The 23,259-nt window shown below is 37.6% G+C and overlaps 1 protein-coding gene across 4 annotated transcripts; it reads left to right on the forward strand.

Annotated features, from left to right (window-relative positions):
- The first annotated feature begins 15,498 nt into the window (after positions 1 to 15,498).
- LOC106947393 (uncharacterized) lies at positions 15,499 to 22,135 on the forward strand. Of its 4 annotated transcripts, none has more exons than XM_015032366.1 (10): positions 15,504 to 15,870; positions 18,351 to 18,647; positions 19,458 to 19,751; positions 20,324 to 20,428; positions 20,508 to 20,561; positions 20,905 to 20,943; positions 21,100 to 21,141; positions 21,229 to 21,261; positions 21,609 to 21,656; positions 21,930 to 22,135. In XM_015032366.1, exons 1-10 carry the CDS (start codon positions 15,783 to 15,785, stop codon positions 22,037 to 22,039), a joined length of 1,110 nt encoding a protein of 369 aa, XP_014887852.1. In that variant the 5' UTR covers positions 15,504 to 15,782; the 3' UTR covers positions 22,040 to 22,135. The 4 variants fall into 4 exon arrangements, with proteins under 4 accessions (XP_014887855.1, XP_014887856.1, XP_014887852.1 ...); XM_015032367.1 differs by having other exon boundaries at positions 15,509 to 15,870; positions 21,103 to 21,141; XM_015032369.1 differs by lacking the exon at positions 21,609 to 21,656 and having other exon boundaries at positions 15,499 to 15,870.
- The last annotated feature ends 1,124 nt before the right edge of the window (positions 22,136 to 23,259 follow it).

The following is a 23,259-nucleotide window of genomic DNA, read 5'->3' on the forward strand; positions in this document are numbered from 1 at the left end:
ATTTTCTTGTGGTGTTTTTTGTTTTTTTTTTGTTTTTTGCCTTTGGTAAAAAGAAACAAACGTAAAAAAAAAAAAAAAAAAGTCCTGCCAGTAAGGACTGGAACTGGAAAGATTGAAACTCAATGCAAGTACAAGCTTAGACTAAATGGACCACTTTTCAGTCAGAGTTTCGCCTTCCTGTGTCATGATGACAAAGGCATAATAATATGTCAATGAAAGCAGATACTATAGAAACCCAGCCAGTATAAAATACACTTCATGTGAGACTAAAGGAGAGCGTTGAACTGTTTTAAAGTAGATTATAAATGCTTTTGAATGACATAATCAATATGCTGACTGGGAAATCGCATCATGACCTGCATATTGTCATGATTTTATGGTCATAACTGAACCCAAAATGTATTAAATTTAGACAGAGTAGAGAGTTGATTAAACTATTTAATGAAAAATAATTAAATAAGGACTTACAAAACACAAGAGCACAGGAAGTCAGAACACAGGAAGTCTGTTACCTTTATGCGAGTTTCATTAAGGTAGCAGAGGAAACCAATGAGTGAAAAAGATGTGGTTGAATACTGGGGTTGGTAGAAAATAGACCGGTAATAATTACAAAACAGGGTGCAGCTGTGAGGGGAGAGTATAAGAGAGATTAACCAGAGGAACAAGGAATAGTAAATAAACTCTGGAACAGACAAGAAAATAAATCTAAAAGGAATAGCTAAACACATTGAATTAAGAAAAGGCATGATCTAACTAAAATAGCCAATAATCACAGTGATATAGTAAAAACAAGGAGAAAGAAAATAAAGAATATATGGTCAAACACATGCAATAAAAGATCAAAAACATAAAACCAGAAAAACAAAAAACAAAAGCAAAATACCCCACATATATATTTTTATAAACTTAATTTAAGAAAAATAGTGGTAAATGAACGAGAACTAGTTCATGTTTAAACTTTGAACAGAATGTTTAGTTGGCGAACTATGAATGAATGAATTCCTTTTAACACGACTGAACTGATTTTATAAACTAGGTTAACTTTTGCAGCTCTCCAGTGATTTGTCTTGACAAAAACAAAACACATCTGGATTCATGATTTTACACAAAGCCAAGGAATATTGTACCTATATTTTGAGGACTGTCAATAAGTCGAGACTCGGTGTCTAATGTATCTCCTTGCATTGATTTCTGCAGCCTTATTTGATGAACATCAGCCATTTGTAACTGGGAGTGATTGACAGTTAAACAGGAAGAGGAAGCTTCTTCTGACACAAGAGGAGAACAACCGAGCCGTGGGAATTGGACATACTTGCAAACTAGGACACAATGTCTAAAATCTCTAACAAAACAGTCTTCCCAGTTTTGTTGTTAAATGTAGATAAAAACAGTTGAACAAAATTATGTCCTTCATTATGAGGATCATCATGTCAGGCTAACTTTGCGTTTGTGTGGAAGATTATTTGGAGAGTAGATTTTTGCTAACAATTTAACACAAAATAATAAAGCAGATGATGACATATTTTAAAGAATAAAAAAAATCTACAATGAGTCTGATTTAGTAGCTTTAAAATATGAAGCCATAAAACCAAAATAACTACAGAGTTTCATGATGCTAAAGGCAGAAGTTATGTTTTTAAACTATGTTGTGTAGTCCAATTCATTGGTTGTACTTTTCAGAACATACCAAGGTCAATACAGAACAAATAGGAGAGAACAACTACATTCCTAATATGTTTAACAAAAGGGAGGGTGAGATGACGAAGATCTTGGTTCAAATGATAAAGCAAGTGCTGCCTAGGATTCAAACAACATCAGCAACTAAATAAAGCGTGCTAATAAAGAAAACACATCTTTTCTACTGCCAGACTTCCTCAGGGAATAATCCTACATTTACATAAGTTATATTTGTGTTTGCAGACAGACACAAACAGTTCCTAATCCTCGGGTTATTGTTCGCTTGGCTGTGTGGGAACACAGGCATGTGTGGGCTTGTCAGACGTTGTTAAAATTGCTGAGGCATGAAGTTTGCCTCCGTGCACAACAGGGGATGATACATATCCTGAATTATTGATGGAAATGAAAACAACACTCTGTTTTCTTTCAGCTCTCTGTGTCTCCTCCCTTCAGTCTTCTCTCCTCCCTGAGACACTTGGCAGTTTAGCAGCTCTTTAATGACGGCAGCCTCTCCGTTTCAGTTTGCGAGCAGACGCTTACAGAGCACACAGAGTCCAGCCAGCGGTTGCTGTAAAGTCAGTGCCTGTTTTCCTGGCAAACACGGGTGTCAAAACACAGCTGCTTGCAGGTGTGGCGGATTACAAAGAGCCTGAGAGGGGGATTCATTTCCAAACTCCCCCTTTTGTCAATTCTGCACCTCTGTCTGCAAAGCTCTTTTTTCCCGCCCCAATTTCCCCATGTCATTTTTTGTCTTCCTTCCTGTCCACCACCACAGATTTCATTTGTCTTTTTGTTATTTTCCCATCCTCTGTTGTTTTCCTCACCCTCTGCAGTGACTTCTTTTCCTATTCAGTCTTTCCCTTAACGGGCAGAGTGTTGAGTGAGGAGAGGAAGATTAAAACATGTGGGACCTGGAGATGGAAAAGCAGGAGGGAGGCAGCATTTATGGACAAATAAAGAGCAGGCCTTAATAATTTACTCTGCCCCGCAGCCATGAGCCAACGAGAACTCATCGCTCCCACAGAAATGAGAGCAGAAGAGAGACAGAGGGAGTCTTTCACACTGGAGCAGACAATCCCTTGATCCTGTGATGAATTCTTTGAGGTGATGCTCAAACAATTCAAAAAGTATTCAGACATTTTCTGTCAAAGTGTTGAGAAAGCTGAGAACAGTGTGATTAAATCCCTGACATTTTTCCTGACAGCATGTAAGGCTTGTAGGCTTTCAGAGGATAAAGTGAAATATTAATGAGCGGAGTGATAGATGATGTCATGGAGGTCAGAAAGAACGCTGGGCCAGTTGGTTTTGTCAAAAGAGTCTTGAACCCTGTGGAGTTTATCACACTAAAAATCACATTTCTGGCCACTTGAGAGCCATAGGCCACGCTGAAAAAACATCATCAATGTTTCAATTTCTTTCTGAGCAAATGGCTTTCCTAGTAAGAAAATAGCAGGATAAACTCTGGAGGAACATTTTGTGAAATTATTTGATTGTGGATCTTTACAAACTCTCTGTACACAATACTGAAAATCTCTCAAAACTCTGAACAGAATGTGACCTTGTTCATCTCTCAAGGTAAGAATATTTCAGAGCTCTCCAAGTACCTCCAGACAGTGTTCATCTTTTAGATTTTACAGACTGTAAAAAAAAAGTAGAATCTATTTTTCCTGACAGTTTTCTAGTACAGACGTGACAAAAACAATTTCTTCTGTGTAGTTCTGATAGCTAAGTCAGTAAAGTGAAGAAGAAGAAGAAGAAGAGAGTGCACTGAAAGCCAGTGGTTCAGACACAATGATGATCCTCTGACCAGCAGAGACGCAACACAAACTCTGATTTGTGTCCTTGAGTCTGTTATAGTCCACTTTGTTGACATTCTTTGAGCTTTCAGGAAGACAGTTTTTCAGATTATTTACATTTCTGAATTACGTCCTTCCAGTATTCTCACCAGCTGCTGCTGGTGATCCTTAACAACCAGGAAGGTCAAGACCGAGACACCTGGCTGCATCTGGAGCCCCAGGGCCGTTCTCAAAAAGTAAACAAACATCTGACTCGAAACAGCAGTAATACTGGAACGTTTTGCGACCATCTAAAAACTGACAGTCAGTCAGAGAGAGAGAGAAACCATTTGATCAGGTAAATTTGATTTTTGCCAGCTAAATAAAACTGAAAAGTGCTTTCTCCAACAGTTAGAATCCCGTCAGTATGAGTCCCTGTTTGGTTGTTTGTTTATGGCTTCTTAGTTAATAATTTTACTGCGATGATTAACAGCTTAAACATTGATTATTTTAGAGGCTAGATCCAATATGATCATTCAGTTCTCAGCTAAGGTGTTAATAAATCTGATATATCCATGACATCTTCCTCTCATCTCTTTCAAAATGTTTGTAATTTAGGCTCTCTGCCATTGACTGTTCAGATAGGAAGATATTTAAAGTCTTGAGACTGATAATATTTTTGCTTAATGAGGAGGATATGATTTTTAATTACTATATAATGATGATTCCCAAGCATCATGTGTAAGTTTCAGTAGTGAGAGATTTATCCAACCATATCTCATTCCACTGCAGAAACCATTCATACAAATCAGTGCTCAATAGTGTATATAATTTTATTAAAAAGAGATTTCCAAGCATGGATGATAAACACTTTTTTTCCCTCCTACTATGGTTTACTTTGCACCTTCTGTCTAAACTAACCAGAGCTGCAGATGGCAAAAAAAACAACAAACAAACAAACAAAAAAACTGGTGTGAAAAAGCTTGGGGTGTCTTCTGAGAGAGACATCACTGTATACAGTGGTGGAGAAAGTACTCAAAATATGTACTTAAGTAAAAGTACAAATACGCAGACAAAAATGTACTCAAGTAAAAGTAAAAGTACCACATTAACATTTGTACTTAAGTAAAAGTAAAAAAGTACTGGCTTTTAAAAATACTTAAGTATTAAAAGTAAAAGTACTTGCTGAATATAGGACATGCAACCAAGGAGCCACATAGCAGTGTTGTAGTCAAGACCACCGAACCCGAGACCAAGTCAAGACCAGCACCCTGCGCTACATGACACAATAAAATTAAGTGTACCTATCAAAATTAGTTCTCAAATTGATCTGAAAGTTCCACATTCACATAAAAACTCCTAGATATTAAATACTTAGAGCTGAAATAAATTAACTAGTATCAATTCAAACTTTTCTTCATTCTGCTTTGTTCTCATCTCTGTGCTACAATCCACAGAGGTCTCCTGGCATCCCTAAAAAGATAACGCCCTGGGCGGTTGCCCATGTCAGAAACCGCCATTAAACATAACAATTAACGGTAAACAACGTGCAACTATGAACACTGTCCAAGGCACAACAAGAAAGAAGTAACCAAGCAGAGGGAGGTGACTGTTCTCATCCTCCCTCCTGCTGCAATGTCTGCCACCATGACAGGTGACAAAAACAAAGCAGTGAGCATGCTCTGCGTTCTTACGTTGTTGTTTTATTTATTCGTCAGTTAAATAAATCTATATATTTTAATGAAATAAAATAATAGCTACTGCATTGTACGCACGCAGAGCATCACAAAAACAAAGAACGGCTCTCAGTGAGGCTTCAGTCCCATCAACCTTAGTAAAGATCCGTCCAGAAGAATCGGATCGTTCCTGAATGTCATATCACACTATACTGCACTTTGGTCACAGCGTTGTCCCATATATGCGACACCTCAGTCAACACACAATGGCATGAGTGACAACTTTTTTTCATCGCAGATGCAACATGTGTCTCCGTACAGCTAGCTTTGCTAGCATCACGTCCACTAGCTTACCTTTCTTTAAGCTTTCCTTCGAAGTGACGCTAAAAGTTGGATGAAGTCCCCACCGTCTGTGAAAGCGAAGCGCTGCTGATTTTACATGTCGCCATATCTTATGATTTATGCAGCGCTATTATATTACTGACGATCAGACAGACATCTTCTCCCGTTCAGAGGAAACCACTGCGCATGTCTGGAGCTCCGCGTGCGAGTAAAGGTGGAGGCGATGGGTGACAACAGACACTACGTCACGTTATTGCTTGGATTTTACGGTGCCACCTTAAATCCCTGAACTTCACATTTTAACGGACAAAAAGAGAGCAGTGCGACTTGGATGTAACGAGTAACGCGACACTTTTGTAGAAATGTAGTGAAGTAGAAAGTACAGATACTGTAAAATGTAGTGGAGTAAAAGTAGAAAGTATCCATTATTAAATCTACTTAAGTAAAGTACAGATACGCAAAAAATGTACTTAAGTACAGTAACGAAGTACTTGTACTTCGTTACTTCCCACCACTGACTGTATAGGAAGCCTGTGTTAGTTTACAATTTGTACATGAGAGAAAAAATTCAAATTGATTCAAATTGATGTATGAAATAAGCTTCGTCTGGTGCAGAATTTTACATATAGATCAGTTTTTACATATAAAAACTGAATCTGTTGGTCAATATCCAGGAAAGTGCCTGGTATAAAAGCTCCAGAAATAACTAGTGAGTGGGGACAAAGCTCCAGGAATTTAACCAATAACTATAACAAAAACAAACAGTGGAAAATATCCAAGAAGTGGGAAATTCTAGGAAAGTGCCCATTGAGTTCTGGGACGCTTCAGAGTTGTGAATGTACTTAATAAGTTCCCGGAAAGTTTAAAAATATGTAATAGTAAGTTCCAGAAATGTATGCAGTGAATTGCAGGAAAATTTTGTAAAGATATCCAGTGAATATTTTAAAAAAAGTAAATCCCAGAAAAGCAGCCATAAAGTTGAAGGAAGCTCCCTAATAAGTCCCAGGAAAAATTCCAGGAGCATTTGGGAAAGTTCCAGAAAGGTGATCAGGATTATTCAAGAGGGTATTGAATATGATCTGGGAAAGTATCCAGTAAGTTCCAGAAGAGTTTTTAATAATAATTTCTTGAAAAATAATCAGCAAGTTCCAAGAAACTATCCACTTAGCTCCAGGGCAATGTCCACAGACCATTTGTCTAAAACATAAATATTTTGCTAAAGAAATCATGAAATCCAAGACTGATTTTCTTCTCTGGATACTTTTCCTTTTGGCACAACATTACCTCCTTTAATAGCGTGAATATTTGATCCCTTGTGTTAGGATGTGCATTACCAAACAGATTATTTCATCAGTCACAGAGAGAAAGGTCACTACTTCCACTAACGATGATCCAAAAGCTTGTCATTAGAGCAGGCGGATGGACAAACAGACAAACTGGATATGAAGAATAAAACAAAATCAATTCATATTCTAACTGTGGTTGAACACATAGCAAAATACTGGGCCTGAATCTTAATTAAAAAGCAGACTCTGCCCTCAAAACCCCTATTCAAGCGTCTAATGAGCCAGTAGACAAGTGATCAATTCCAGATCAATTCTCAACCTTTTGTGAGTATTTCAGACTGATGTATTTCTGGTTTGCTCTCACTATTGTACACCAGAAAAACGGAAATAAACCTGACAGTAATTAATGAGAAGAGGAAGAGGAGGCATGAAGAAAAACGTCTGTATTTTCAGGTTCTGCCTTCATCGGTATTACAGAAATACAGCATATTATTACGAGCAGGACAACAAGATTCATGATCCATATTCCACTTCAAATGAAGACGACAGCTTTCCAAAGCAGTATTTGACAAAAAGAGACAATTTCTTTCCACCCACTGAATCAGTAAACGGGATAAATTCAACCCACAATGTAAGCATGCGAGCCAAGCAACAACAGTATTAATCTTGCTAATACACAACACACTATATATTCAAGCCTAGAGCTGACAAGAAAATATGTAAATGAGAGATGCGCTTTGGGGAACCCACATGAATGCAAATGTAGCGGCATGACTAAATATACTTGTAAATGTGAGATTAAAATTAGCAGCATTTAACCTTAAGCTTCTTTTTATCAGGATATGTTTCAGATCATCAGACTAGTTTTAATGTCAGACAAAGATAACCTGAGTAAATGCATTGCTGTTTCATAATTATTATTTCGTTCATTACAGGGAAGTGGCTGTAAAAATCAATAATGTATTGCTCTTTGCAGTAAGGTTGATTTAGATATATTTTCCCCTAAATAAATAAAATCATTTGAAAACTGATTTTTTGTTTTTACTCTGCTGATTAAAATTTGTTAGACAATCTAAAAGTTATGGATGTTGCAAAAAAAACAACAAAACAAAACAAAACAAAACAAAATAAAACAAAACAAAACAAAACAAAACAAAACAAAACAAAATCAGCGTTTCTAATATGTTTTACAGCAAATTGTGTAGATGTTTTGTCAATGTGGCCTCTGTATTTCAATATCTTAGAGTATATCTTTGGTTTAGGGTTTGGATAAAAGGAAACGGAAGACAAACTCAGAATGAAAATGAGGCGTAATGATCGAGGCGAGACGAGGTCTTGTTGGAAACGTAGGCGACGCATTAATCAGCAGTAGGTGGGATAATTACAGGAGGGGGAGCGTTTGGATGAGGCTGACGCTGCAGCTCATCAGCGCATAAACGGCCATCAGATCCCACTGTTCAAACACAAAGGAGCTTTTAGCATGCATCTGGTGAACGGACTGCAGGAAAGACAAATTAACTTGTCCAGAGACTATAAAGCATTTAACAAGTGGCAAAGAAAGCCTGGAGACTGAAGACAAACCTACGGTCAAGATCTATTGGGTGAAATTGTCTCATAAAGCACACAATTAAATTCATGCCACCTACCAACAGGAGACAATGTTAAAAAAAAACAAAAAACGTCTGCCTCTGAAATTTTAAATCACGAAGCAATTCTGCAAAAAAGAACGATTTGCATCTTATTTTCTCAGATGTGTATTAAGTGTTAATGTCTGACAGAAACTTGATTTTCATTGCTTGAGTAGTAAATAATATGATGGTTATTTGGGTGATTTGAAACTTGACAAAGCTGAAATTGTGATGGTAACATGGTTGATCACATATTTATAAAACTGCAGCTGGAATGTTGCAGTAATATGGACATATTTGTGACTCAAAGAGGAAAAATCTGTTGCTAGGAAGTTGGGTCACTGATGCTCATGGGGAGCAAAATACTCAAAATGATCATCATCCAGCAGCCAGAAACTTAAAGATACGGTGAGGAACTTCATGATCTAACAGGCTGGACTGGATTAGAAACACAATCCAGGTTTAGACATCAGTCAAGATGCTTCTATTTGGACATTTTCATAAATGTAAAAAGTTGTAGATGTTTCTGGAAGTTACAACAGACTTCACTTCTTGTTATGAAATCTGAAGCCTCTCAAAAGCTGCAGAAAAAACCAGAAAACTTCAACGGTATGCAAACTCAAACACCCGAAGATCATAACAATCATCCACAACAGAAGAGTTAGGGTAGTTTTCATTGTTCTATTCATTGTCTATTGTATGAAAAGTGCTTAAATAATTTAAATAAATATGGAGGTCACTGACTGTGATAGTTTTATGCTGACTACTGCTGGTAGTGGTCAGCGGGAGTGACTTCCTGCTACAGTTTTTTGGCTTGATTAAAGGAAAACAGATCAAAGCCAGAATAAATGAGGATGAAATGTTATACAAAGTTTTCAGAAATGCAAACTACTGAGTTGAATTCAATATGGAGATTTAAATATATGGCAACATAAGAGTTAGTTTTATTGAGTCACACAAAACTACAGTAAACCGAACTTTAAAGACATCTGTGGTATAACTTTAAAAAAAAATGGTAAAAACTAAATCTATGACAGCTCTATAGATATTTATAGGATGAAAAACAAATGTGCTCTTCAACTATTTGTAAAACTATGAAGGACTTTTCATATAATTTCTAATACATGCTTTATCATAAGTACAGATGGCGGATAGTTTCATACTGAATATGTCATGATGTGTTTGTTGGTCGACCCAAATGTGGCAGACTGAGATGACGAGTAGCCTAGAAGATTTAATTAAAAAAATTATGAACCAAAAAAAACTTACAAAAATTACAGGGAACCAAGGGAGCCAGAGCAGAACAAAAGTCATAAATCCAAGGAAAAAAGGATGGCAGGGTACTGACGAGAATGTAATGGGGAGGAACCAGCAATGAGGAACTGACAATGAGTTGTACATATATTGGGGAGGTTGATTACTAAACAAGGAACAGATGGCTGATCAGAAAACGGTTTGCAGTTTGGAGAGGAGAGAGCAGAAGGGAGGATGAGGAGAGAGCGAGAGAGAAAGAAACAGAGAGAGAGAGACAGAAAGAGAGAGAGAGAGAGAGAGAGAGAGAGAGAGAGAGAGAGGAAATGTCACAGGGGTGAAGGAGAGTACACAACGGACTAGGAAATAAATCTTACACTGAAGATTTAGTGTAAGAAACTAAAATAACCAGGAATAACTAGAGACAAAAAATAAACATAATAAAGTAGAAACACTACGGACTGAACTAAACACTAATGACTGAACTAAACATCAATCTTATTGATTAAATCAACAATATTGATCTAATCAAAGAAAGGGACTAAAGAACTAACAGAATAAAACTAGAATGGATAAACGAAACAACTCAACAACTCAGGATCCTAACAAAATAACAACAAAACTATGAATTAATATGAAAAACTAAAACATTAAATTTGGATGTTTTGAAACTGAAAGTCAGCATCTTTTTTATCTCATCATTAAAGAGTGAAAATATTCCATCTTTCAAACATAAAACTTCCTGATTTTCAAATAAAAAAAAGTTTTTGTTTTATAATCTACCTAGCCAGCGTAGATCCAGTGCCTGATGTGTCATCTTTGTTTTTTTACTGAACCTTTTTTATATAAATGGATTGACTGTGTTTGTATTATTTTTATGGTGGGATGTTTATTGGCGATTTTATTGCAACACAGCCTGGAAGCCTACAGATTTCCACTCTGTACCATAAAAACTGATGGTGTGAATTGTGACCAGTAAACCTTTTTAAACTGTAAAGTTTTCAAGTGAACATATATTACCATCCTCAGGACTCATTTGTGTTTTAATGTCAGTGTAAATTATGCAAAATTGCAGGTAATGTGCTTTAGATTTAGATTTTTTAACCCGACTCTTGTGAAGCTAACAGCTTGAGCGCGGAAGCAGAAGCACTCAGCTCAAGAGGAAAAAAAGGTGCAGCAGAGGCACATTGATTTTTATTTTCTGGTGTTAAAAAGCTATTATTGACATGGCATTTTCTCACTGGAAAGGTTAGAGGAGAGGAGAGAAACGCAGAGAGATGCAGGCCTGGTGCTGCCAGGGAATTCACCTCATTTAGTTGAATTTAGTGCTGATGTCATTCTTTCACAGTGAAAATTATGTCCTCAGCTTAAAGCACAGGACTGAGAGACGAGAATCCAGGATCTTGACGGCACGTGAATTCACTTATTTGTTGATGGAAAAAAAAAGGGAAGAGCAGAATGAGAACAATGAAGCTCCACGGTTCAGACACATGGATTAGAGCAGTCTGGAACTCTTCGTCACCTCTAAAGTATTGCTCATAATGATAATCCTGTCATGAAAGATCATAATTTCTCCATAAAACGTCATAAAGCTTCGCAGCGGCTTGGTCTCAGGAGAGCCAGACGACGCCTTGTTGCTGACACAGCTCTAAATCACCTCATTCTCAGCCGTCCTCTTGCACATCCCTCTCCACCCTCCCTGTATTGAAAAGATAAATATACTCACTCTATATCCTTGTATTCATACTTTTTATTCTGTCCTTTAACCTATTTATCATAATTGTGGGTGATTAATGAAAAAACAAAGCATGAAGTATCTTTAACACTTGCTTAAAAAAGGTCTTGGTTTACCTACATGTGAGGATCAAACACTTTCTACATAACCTTAATGTCTTACTTAAAGCATGAATGAGTATTATAGGGGCCAAGTAATTTAATTGCAGGTTTGGCAGCCGAAATGTCAAAGGGTATGTAACTGAATCTCTAATGTCTCTACTAAATTAAATGACAGTCCATGACATCAATTCATTTACAAATGGATTTCACTCTCATATGCCGATTTACTAGTAGGTTGAGTCGAATAGACCTGGGTCACCTTCATCGATGTGCAACTTAATGGGAAGACAGGGATCAATAAAAAGAAACATATGTCAGTCAAGTCAATAGACGTTTCAGCCTGGACCAAAGCAGGACTCTGACTCTGAGTAGACCAAAGAATAGATGAAATTAATCTATTTTATCCTATGATAGTACATATAAAATAGGGGGTTTGTACAAAAACAATATGAATGTTTAGACATGGAGAGGTTTCTTAGGCAATTAGATTCATAGCTTTGTTTTATTTTAACACCTGTAAACTTAGGAAAACATGCATCAAAAATAATTATATAATTAATCTTTATAAATCAATGCAGCTGTCAACTAAAGTCCAACTGGGAATCTGTTCAAACTGTGTTCATAGAGATGGTTTAACTTTCCTCCGACGTGTGTAGATGTGAGGATTAGTTTTAACATCACATTGACAACATGACATAAAGAATAAAAGTGATTCTTCATACAATGCCGTGCACAGAGTCTATTGAACCTCGCCGGTGCTTTAAGATCTTGTGCTAAATCCCTAAAATTAACAGGTCGTCTCATCCCATCTGTTGGATTTCTGTACTGGATTTCTGCTGTGATGCAGAGCTCCAGAAACATCCTGGAGCATCGTGTCCAAAACGACACCATCAACACATCCAACAGGGTTTGTAATTAATCTTCACCACTGAGAAAACACTCTGGCCTCAGAGAAAGGTTTAGCTCCTATTATTACACCAAAACTCCGACACACACACACACACACACACACACACACACACACACACACACACACACACACACACACACACACATTTTATCCTGCAGGCATTTGCACAGCTGTGTTGTGTTCCTCATTACACCCTCTGACAGCAGAGTTGGAAATGATAGATGTCTGCTGTCCGCTGATCATGACAGGTGCTTCAAACTGTGCAGCAAGACAGATTAAGGTGGAACAAAGCAAAGCACCTGTTTGGTCCAATGAATAATTGAAACGGTCTTCACGTGAGAGTAATCTCTGCTGCAGATATTTTCTACAAATGCCTTGCAGTGTCGTGAAAAAGTATTTGCCCCCTTCCATGTTTATACTGTAATGGAGTAAATGAGGCCTGCGGGGGTTTATTTGCTCTGACTGCTTTGACGAACTGCTAGATGAGATATCGAAGTGCTCTTGGAGTAATTAAGATCGACTATCAACTCCTCGGAAGGTTCTGTGGTTCCCAGGTATTTGTGCACGTTAAGGACCAAAGATGACGGAAAATACTTGAGAACCCCTCAAAAAACACTTATAACTGCCCATTTTAATAGTTCAAACACCAGTTATATAAACATGCATTAATTCATAGCATTACCACAAAAGCTAAAGCCTATAATGTTCCTTACTCTTGGCCAATCAACACTGGCAAAATAAACGGCCCTCCTGGATACCAGCCAGTAGCGTCACGTAGCAACGCACCAAACTATTTCAGCTTCTCAAGCTGCATTTTCCTGCGACAGACTGGCGACCTGTCCAGGGTGTACTCTGCCTCTAGCCTGGAACGATAGCTGGAGATAGGCACCAGCAACCCTCCCGACCCCACTAACGGACAAGGGTGTAGAGAAAATGGATGGATGGATGAAGCTGCATTTTCTTTTGAATATTTTGAAGAAATCTGCAAGCTGACTGTAAAGTGACTAAAATCTGCTTCATCTTGACCAAATACGATGACAAAGCCTGACTTTCAGCATCTTTGCTGAAATGATCATGCAACATCAACCCATAATGTTTTATGGGAGGTTTGGAAGGAGGAGTTGAGTTCTCCAAATATAAGTATGCTTCCTTGGGGATATTTACGGATATTCATAAATGAAAAGCTAATTCATTAATTCACTGTCTGCTAGCTTGAACCTTCAATGTCCTCTAAAGCAGTTATGACTAATGAGATTTCTGGCACTCTGGGCAGCTGAGCAGCATTTTCCCCTCAGCTAGTGATGCTATCGAATCTGTTAGCTTTCAAGTTAATGTAGGTTTTTGCCACCAACAAAATATGCTAATCAGTGATGTGCTATTCACTGTCAACAAAAGTATGTATTTTAGCCGTAGGCTCTTCATATTTCGAAATTGCAGCAACTCTAAACAACAACAAAACCCCCCTACCAAATTATGTTTTTATTTAATCTAGAAGCTTCCATCCTCTTTCATACACTGCTTACTGGTGATTATATTTGATTTGACATGAAATATAAAAAGACTCCTCATATACAACACCAGATTGCACCGTGTGATTGTTTAACATAAACTAATCCAAAGTGCAGAAACAGAAAACAAAGCAAACATGGCAAAACAACATCTTGTAAAACCAGATTTTGTAGCAATAATCTGGAATAGCCATCCCATCCTGTGTATGACTGTATGGACATTGTTGTGAGGGAGTTTGCACATTTGTTTTTGCACAATTTCTATCATTTAAACTAAGTAGATTTCTGGTCTTATTGCTGGTCACTACAACAAATTGATTCTTTTACTTTTCATTTAAAGGGGCAATATTATGTTAAATTTACTTTTTTGAGTTTTACATCATGTTATAATATTAGTCCCTCATCAAAGTCATACCTGGAGTGCTTCCTTGATTGTTTCATGCATTTTTGAGAAATTCTTTAATCTCCATGGCAACCATTCAGCTGTACAAAACACCTGGGTGGACCTAGCCCCACCTTAAAGACGCAGCTCCACCTCAGAGCTGCAGTTTCCAAGCTTCTGAGCTTTCGCTTCATAGAGCATCCCTCCTCTTTAACTCCCGCATTCATTCCCGTCAGATTCACCAGCAGCAACTATCAAACACCTGGTGGAACTGCCACCTGCTGAGCTCATCATACGAGCTTCTTCTCAGTGCAACATTGGTGAAAACATTGATAAAGGGTTAATAGAAGAGTGATGTTGTGACAACTTCCTTAAGGGGGAGTTTCCAAAGGAGAAGAAGTTTTTAAAGAGACACAGCCCCAATTTCAAGGTGATAAATTACTAAGTAAATTTTCTTTTAAGTCATATATGATATGCACATAGAGCATTTTTATGGCAACTTAAGTTAACATTGTTACTTGATTATGCTGTAAAATGGCACCTGGAAAACACACAACATTGCCCCTTTAATAGCTGTTCTAAAGATTGTGGCATTAGCCAATTTAGCTGTCTGAGGCATGCTTTTGTTTAAAATGTTAAATATTTTAGCATACAGAGAAGGTCATGGTCATCCAAGTAAGGTGGAAATTGGTGGCTGTCTTTAAATGTTTGCAGCCACAAATAATCTTCTTCATTATAGCATAAGTGAGCTTAAACTGTTTGCCAGCAGCTGTAAAATTCATCCTAGATTGATGTGCAGCTATAAAAACACAATCACTTCTCTAAAGCACTCAGGCATGCTGATGATCTGGTGATCAATGCATATGAGTAACAGCACACCGGTGCTTCTTACCTTCTTTATTTCCACAATGAACTGAAAGCAGAGGCACAGCAGAGGCATGCTTTATCCAATGCAAACTGACTTTTAGCTTGGGTTTAAAAAAAAAAAAAAAAAAAAACCTCAAAAAGCTACGTCACTACCATGATGTTCTTTTGAGTTTGCTTTTATGTTATTTCCTTCATTGCATGTAAACATCTGATGACAGTAGTACCTCTATCATGTGCAAACACAAAACCAAAGATCCTAATTAAATGAAAATGTCTTGTAAGCAGACTTGCCATCTTTAAGACTAAAATAGAGACATTTGTTTCCAGTACTTACATTCAGCCAGCAGAAACCATCTGAAATCCGTCCTTCTCTCTATTTCTGAGTCTTTCTGAGAAGATTACAGGAAGTGCAATAGGAAGTGAAGTGAAGTTGCTCTGTATAACAAACCCGCTCAGTCGCCTTCAACGGCACAATCTATGAACGAAAATCATTAGAGGTCCGTGAAGACTGCGAGAGAGACACTGATGGGTGCAGACCTGATATGAACACAGAAGATTGCGTGTCTGAACGAGGAAGGGGTTTCTGCGAGCCACATGTCAGTGTGGCTGGTGTGAACCAATGTGTGTGACCTGATTGTACAACCATGGCAAGAGCTGCTGTGACTAAACTTCTCCTTCTGGTTTTCCTCGCATTCATCATCTGCCTGCCAGAGTTATTCAGGATATACTCAGGTGGGTCAACCAGAACAACTTGAACTGAACACTTTTCACTCTGTCCACATGCCTCTCTGTACTGGATCAAGTCAGATCCACTTCTTCATCTGCTCAAAGCTAACATCAAAATTTTTTTTTTGTGTTCCTTGGCATTGGATGTAGTCTCTCTCTAAAGCTATCATTCTCAAACTGTGGCTCAGGCACTACTGGTGATACTTGGGTCATCTTTAGTGGCAGTCATAAGAAATGTTTGTATCAAATGTTTGGAAGTCAAATACAGAGCTAATTAGCATCCACAAGAGGAGGCGTTCAAGAACACTGGAGTCTGCTATAAACTGACACTGCTCAAAACAGAAATGCTTCTTAAGTGCAGATTGATATGTTTGACTTTAAAGTCAGAACATGGATATGGAAACATCACCAAACCAAGATGAACTGTGTGCCAGATGCAGATGAGCAAGTACTATTAGCAACACAAGGTACTACAACTTCTTCTTTGTATTTCATGCATTCAGACACTAACACTCGGGAAGTTATTCAGTAGCTACAATGCATATATGAAGGAATTAATGAGCAGTGCAAATACAGAGTTTTAAACAAGCCATTTTGAACTATGAGGACAATGTGTGAGAATCCTTCAACTTGTCCTGCAATGCTCCCGTTTGATTTTAGAGTTTAAAACGTGGGACTTTCAAAATCTAAGTGAAAATGGGAAACAATATTGCAACACATATTTAAAAAAAACAAACAAAACAAAACATGGTGTCAGAGGATTTTACTTCACTTTACCTCAACAACCTGAAACAGTCCAAGTACATTTAAAAAAAAAAAAAGTTTTTGTCTTTCATTTTGGTTGCACTTGAATGATAAGGGCTTCAAAGTTAGTCACAACTGCTGGTGCTTGATGTGACTTAAGTTGTTTTCATAATAAATGGTTGTATCAGCCATTTTCAGGTAGAATGTAGAGTTAACCAACATTTAAAGACTGTTGCAGCACATCCCTCTGTGGTTTGGTCAGATGCCACTCAAAAGAGAGCTGGAGCGGGGCGTCAGTGGCAAACTAAGTACTAGTCGGTGTCCTTGTGGAGGACATGCAGAACAGAACAATGCACCGCTGTTAGAGTGATGCAATGTAGATGTTTTTTTTTTGATAAACAAAACAACATTTCTGAACTGCTGTAAACTGTTGCAATCAGAGACAAGTAGATGAGATAAAAACAGAGGAATTAACTTGTCACACTTTAGTAGGATTCATGTGATAAAGCAGCAGGTTAGCCTCTGCTGCCGACATGTTTTCTGAAGAAAGAACGGTTTCTGTTTGGGTTTTCTTCACCAGACCAGAGTTGGGGTTAGATCTTGCTCCAGGCTTACTGATAACACTTTTACAGAGCTGGGCTGGTCATCTGTTTTTGAAACTTAAACCACTTGATGTCTTACCACATACACATACATTTTTTAAAAAAAAAATGCAGTCGTTGACGGTTTTCTCAGATGTAGCAGGATTGGTATATTTGGGTTTACTGCAGCACAGCTTCCAGAGAAACTGTTTACGAATTAATATTTACGAAGCGTACTATTTGCTCATACGTTTTAGCACTCATAATCTGGTATGGTCTTGAATTTCACATTTTCTTTGAAAACCATCCTGCCTTTCTTTAATAACTGTTTTAATTCTCTCTGTCTCCGATATTCCTGCATGTGTCGCCATGGTTTCGCTTGTTTGACCTTCAAGATGGTGAAATGTAAAGCAGTGTAAAGCATAGGCCTAGCTCTTTGCTTATTAATCAGACACTAAACAGTAATTTACCCTGAGGGAAGTTGTGTGTGTTACAGTCTTAATCAGATAAAATCCATCAGCCGTGCAAAGAATTAGTTGATTTGGATTTTGATGTTTGGAACGGTGAGAAAAACCTTCAGCTTTTCCATTTGGACTCTCGGGTATTTCCTTTTTACTTTACTAGTTTACATATAAATGTCCATTAAAATTTTATTAATTCATATCCTTCCTGCCTTTTTGACAAATGCAACAAGATTGAAAAGCCCAGCTGCTGTTGTGCTACAGTTTTGAAATTCCCTTCATTATTGCAGTATTTAGAAAACTTAGTATTTGCTGAGGTTGTTTGTTGCAAAAGTTTGAGAACCACTGCTCAAGAGTCAAAAATTAGATTCACAGTGACTGGCAGCTGTGTGAGGATTTTTTTTTTGTTTTTTTGATTGTTGTGTGAAAGCACAGTTATTTATACAAGTGCCTTTTTTAACCTTTGTTCTCACGTTGCTTGCCTTCAGTGGTTTCTCTCCTTGTTCATCCTTCTCGCTCTTCCCTTGAGCGTCTCTCCCTGAAAGATACAAACTGACGGAAACAACTTCCATTTTAAGATCCTCCTCTGATGTCTGACTTGAGAGCATGTGATGTTTTCCTACTTTGTGCCTACTGCTGCTGCTGCTGCTGCTGCTGGGAGATCGTCGTTTTAACTGTTCCCTTCTCTCCATCTGTTCAGTTTCAAAGGTGAATTTCCACTGCCTTCCCCACCAACCTCATGAACCGATGCATCAGGAACGGAAAGGGGGAAATGTGCAGCCAATAAACGGTAAAGCTGAAAGAAAGGCCATCTGTAATCCTACTTCTAGTCCAGAACTTGAACAGTTGAAGCAGATCTGCGCACAAGAGGCTGAAAGAAACGCAGCAGAGCTACATCCTGAAACGCAGAAAGTCCAAGGAGACTCAAGGTCAGACTTGTTCATGTGTGAAACAGACAAGAACATGGAGGAACTTCACAGCAACCTCTCATCACCAGGTAACACATTATAATGATGCTGCTGTGCAGTTCCAGTCCTAGTAACATCAAGACTAAAATATCTCACTACTAATTCTATAAAAAAATGTTTAAACAAAATATAGAAATACTAATAGTTGCATTAAAATAAACACGTGCCTTAACTAGGTGAGGGCAGTTTCTTCTTGCATATTGTGAAATAATTATTTGGTTTAAATTGCAGCATTAAGTTAAAACTCACATTTCAAGATTGATGAATAAAAAAAAAAAAGTTTAGACAACTTGTCTCTTGTTGTTAAATCAACTTCATGAACTTTAATTTCTGAGTTAAAAACAAAACAATTTTCTTGTTGACTTGAATTGCATTTTCAAGGCAGTAGGGAAACTTTCATTTTCAAGTTAAACCACCTTGAAATGTTTTGCAGTGTGCTGGCCTGGGCAGAAAACAATTAAAGTTTACATCAAAAACTACCACTGTCTCTTAGGATAAGTTCATTTAAAAAAAAAAAAAAAAGCTTCAGCCGTCATTGGGATAAATGTACTAATTTGCCCAGATTCGTCAAATTATGAAATATGTGCTGAACCCCTCCAAATTAGGTATGAAGGGGCTTAAGGACAAAAAAGTCAACGTTTTTTTGAAGGCATCTTAAAGCTTCAGTCCTGTCTGTCTCATTATTCTGGGATGTATCAGATAGAAATTATTTTGATGATCCTAGCTACTTCAAACAGGAGTCATTTTGCCTTCTATGACAGGCTAATCTTAAGCTACCACAATCATGACCGCAGACTCTAATTTTAAAATTATGAGTTAACTTCTGCTCTCATCCACAGCTCTGGTGGTGCTTCTGGAGGTGTCCGCCGTCTTTCAAGTGGACGACGGCGAGGCCGTGAATCGTACTTTGTATGGCTACAGCAGTCAGAGGTCCCTGTTCCTCCGACCACCTGAAGAGGAGGAAGACCCAACGGGTGACAAGGCAAACCAGGGACAGGCTTTCTACTGCTGTCTTCCTCTCATTCAATCATCCAACTCTACCAATCAAAGCCACTGCCTCCTTTGGCTCGCCAATCAAACTGTTTTGACAGGAAATAAAACAGAAAGGCTGTCATGGAAACAGGCAGATAAAGGTTGGTGTAAGGATAAAGGGGAGTTTTTTTTTTTTTTCTCAGTTCTCCATGTGGACTCAGTGCAGCTGAGGAGAGTCAATAAGAGACAAAGAAACAAATCTATCAGTTTTCATTTCACTCCAAACTGCCCTGTCTCTCAGTCCTCTCTGGACTCATTTTTTAAATAGGACAAATTTCCTTCAATTCTCCTTGTGTTGACTTGAATCTCTGCTGTGTCTTTCCCTTCCCTTTGCACTGCTTGATCTTTCCAAGACCACACTACATCCTAATCCTCTGGATCTCTGGTATTGATTTTGGCTATCCTTCCTTGTGTGCCGCTCTGCAGTGCTCCCCATACTTAAAGCCTGAGCCATGTCATATTTTCCAGAGTGGAAGAGGAAAATTGGATGTGGTTTAAGATAGCATTTTTTTTCCTTCTCCTTCCATCAAGCTTTTCCATAACCCCAACACGTTTCATTTTCATTTTTCATGTCTGATTTTTGTATATGTGCGATTCTTTTCACTCCATGCATGTGTATTAAGTATATTCTGTAAACCAACCAATTATCTAAAAGTCCCTGTTTGCCCTCCAGGATGGTGCAACTACAGGTGGGCCTTTATGGTTCTGCTGTGTGTGGTGTGCCTGATTGTTGTTACAACTGTGATTACAAAGATCTGTCTGGAGACACGCTTAAACAGTAAGAAAGGAAAACACACACATGAAATGACCTTACATTTTTGATGAAAGCAGACAAAATAAGCTATGTTCTTCCACAGATAAAAATATTGTGCATCACATTGAGTACCAGCCTCCCAATCAGCAGCTAAAAGGTAAAGAAACCTACCTACCTAGGTATCTAGCTAGCTAGGTAGCTAGGTAGCTAGATATTACATTTAGATACTACAAAAAATGCAGTATCTATTACAGATTTTCTAAGTTGCTCTGGTGCATTTTTCAGAAAACAGCAGTTATTCTATACTAGCTAGCTAGACTATCTCTCCCAGCTAGCTAGTCTGGTAAACTAGACTAGCTTTGTTTCTCAAACAAGTTGTTTTATAAAAAGCAAACTTTCCAAAATATGAATTTGTTTTGATGTTGCTTTATTGGACAGAGAGCAGTCAGTGTCATATGTTTACACCAAAGTGTTTTTCTAACAAATATATTATCCAACAGAAACACCGTCCCGTTTAAATCGACATCAGTCTTGGCCTGGTAAGTTCTAACAAATATGCAGCATCTATTACAGTTTCTCTAAATTGCTTTGGTGCATTTTTCAGACAAGAATTAAAATTCTCAAAACTACTTGTTTAATCTTCAGCCTGTATTTTATTGTGTCTATTGAGCTATTCTAACAAATGTATTATCCAACAGAAACAAGGTACCATTTGAATCGGGTTCAGTCTTGGGCTGGTAAGTTCTAACAAAAATGCAGCTTATATGAAAAGTAATTTTCAAGGTTGTGTAGTCATTTGATGCCTCGTTGTCTTTTTATGTCAGGACTTCCGCCCATTCTAGAAATTGAAAGCAGAGGTAAGGAAACATCCTAGGGATGCTCATACTTTTAATTGAATCATAATACAGCCGTCTCTCAAAACACAACAATGTAAATGGAGCATTGTTTAAAAAACCTGTTTATATTGGGGTTGGAAGGTCTCACCATAGGTCTAGTTAAAGTCAGGATTAGGGGTGATTCTAATATTCTTTTCAAAAGGAAAAAAAAGTGTTTGTAAAAACAAAGAATACTTTGGACATTACTTTTGTTGTTAAAAAGTCCTCATTTTAAAAATAACTTACTAACAACATCTTAAATGACAGCTAGTGTACAGTTATTGAAATGACCATTACAGTTAATTTAAAAAAAACATGATTTCTTCTAGAGAACATCGAAACTTTGCTGAATGGAAATCCCCTTAGCTGCTATCCAGGTAACTACAATACCATCATAGTTTTTTTTTCTGCAAATGTCACAATTTCAACATGCATTATCTTATAGTTTGGTTTCACTGATAACCATAGGGAAAAAAAAAACACTTTCAAAAATCTTTTTGCAATGATAGCATGTGCTAAAGCTGCAAATCAATCACACTTGATTGTTTCTCTCAGGAAAGAATAAAAATGTAAATGTGATGAAAGTAAAATCCAATCTTAACATGTCAATCAAGTATTGATTATAAGCTGTGTGTTGGTAAAACTTTCAGAAAACCCTTCATCATCGCTGCCATCCTCCTACCTCCTCCCTCACAGAAGAACAGCCGTTCTGACAGACGTGCAACAAAAGGAGCACAGAAATTGTCTTAAGGCACACTAAGGCAAGAAAACAAGGAAACTCCATCACCTCAAGACACACAATACAGCATCAAAGATCAGCACCGTTTATTATTAAAACCTCCCCAGTGAAGTTTGATGGATTTTACAAGCTATTCTTTGGACATGCCAATGGTTAAGAGACACTTTGAGTACAGATTTTGGTGCTTCAGATTCACCATCTGAAAGCAGACTAATGCTGCTTCACCAACAACACTTTTTATAATCCTTCATCCCACTCAGGCAGTTTGTGCCTGTTTGGAGTTATCTGCAAGTTTTTCAGAGGTAACAACAAATCTTCCTGCTAAATTAGAAACCATTATGCTTTAGCATGCTCCCTGTTCTTAGTTGATCCTGAGGAAAGACAGAAATTCATTGTCCAGGTTAGCCTTAACTCTAATATATGAAAGATACATTCTCTACTCTTTTCCTTTCTGTATTTTTTTAGTGAGTAAAAGTCCAGGATGAGCCACCATATATTCATAAAACCACTCAATGAAGAAAAGCATAGTTTCATTTGTTGCCATTCCTCCATCACCAAAAGCTAAAATGGACAAATTTTGTGTAAGAATTAAAATTAAACTGCTAGTTTAGCTTCCACTATTTTTGCTTGTCCTAGTAGCAGTTTCTCATTTCTTATGACTCTTTACAAATCCTTGTGGACGTGCATTAATTTCTTCCATACAATTCTCTGCTGTTTTATAACATTACTTGCTTGTGTCATGTCAGTCAAAAGGAACTATACTTTTGAATGCTGAATAACAATTCCCCATAAAACTAACAGGCTTCATTTCATTGCTTGAGTCAGTAGAAACAAAAATGTCGCAGAAGTTGTCAAAATGCATTTGTTTCTTGCATTTCTTTACTATTCTTTCCTGAAAATGTCTCCAAAACTGAACAACTTCTCTCAGGTGAATCTCAGCTTCCACTCTTGATATTATTGAAAGTAGTGCACAGCTTTACACAACGTGTGTTTGTTGTAAATATGTTTGTACTTTGCCTTCGACCAATGCTGTGAACAAATTTGAACTGCAAAGAGCGAATGCAGTGAAACATACTGTACATATTCAGCATCTTGTACTCATTTGCCTCACTAATTACAGTAATGTGGAACTGAGCTGTAGATTTCAAATGGCTAAGCAAATACCACATGGTGCTTTCTTTGAGAAGTTTCAGGGAGTGTTGCCAGCATGGGACTTTTTCTGCATTAGAAACACTTTATAA

Source organism: Poecilia latipinna, unplaced genomic scaffold (assembly GCF_001443285.1).
Source record: "Poecilia latipinna isolate Pla-1442-1.1 unplaced genomic scaffold, P_latipinna-1.0 Scaffold237, whole genome shotgun sequence".
Lineage (NCBI taxonomy): Eukaryota > Metazoa > Chordata > Actinopteri > Cyprinodontiformes > Poeciliidae > Poecilia > Poecilia latipinna.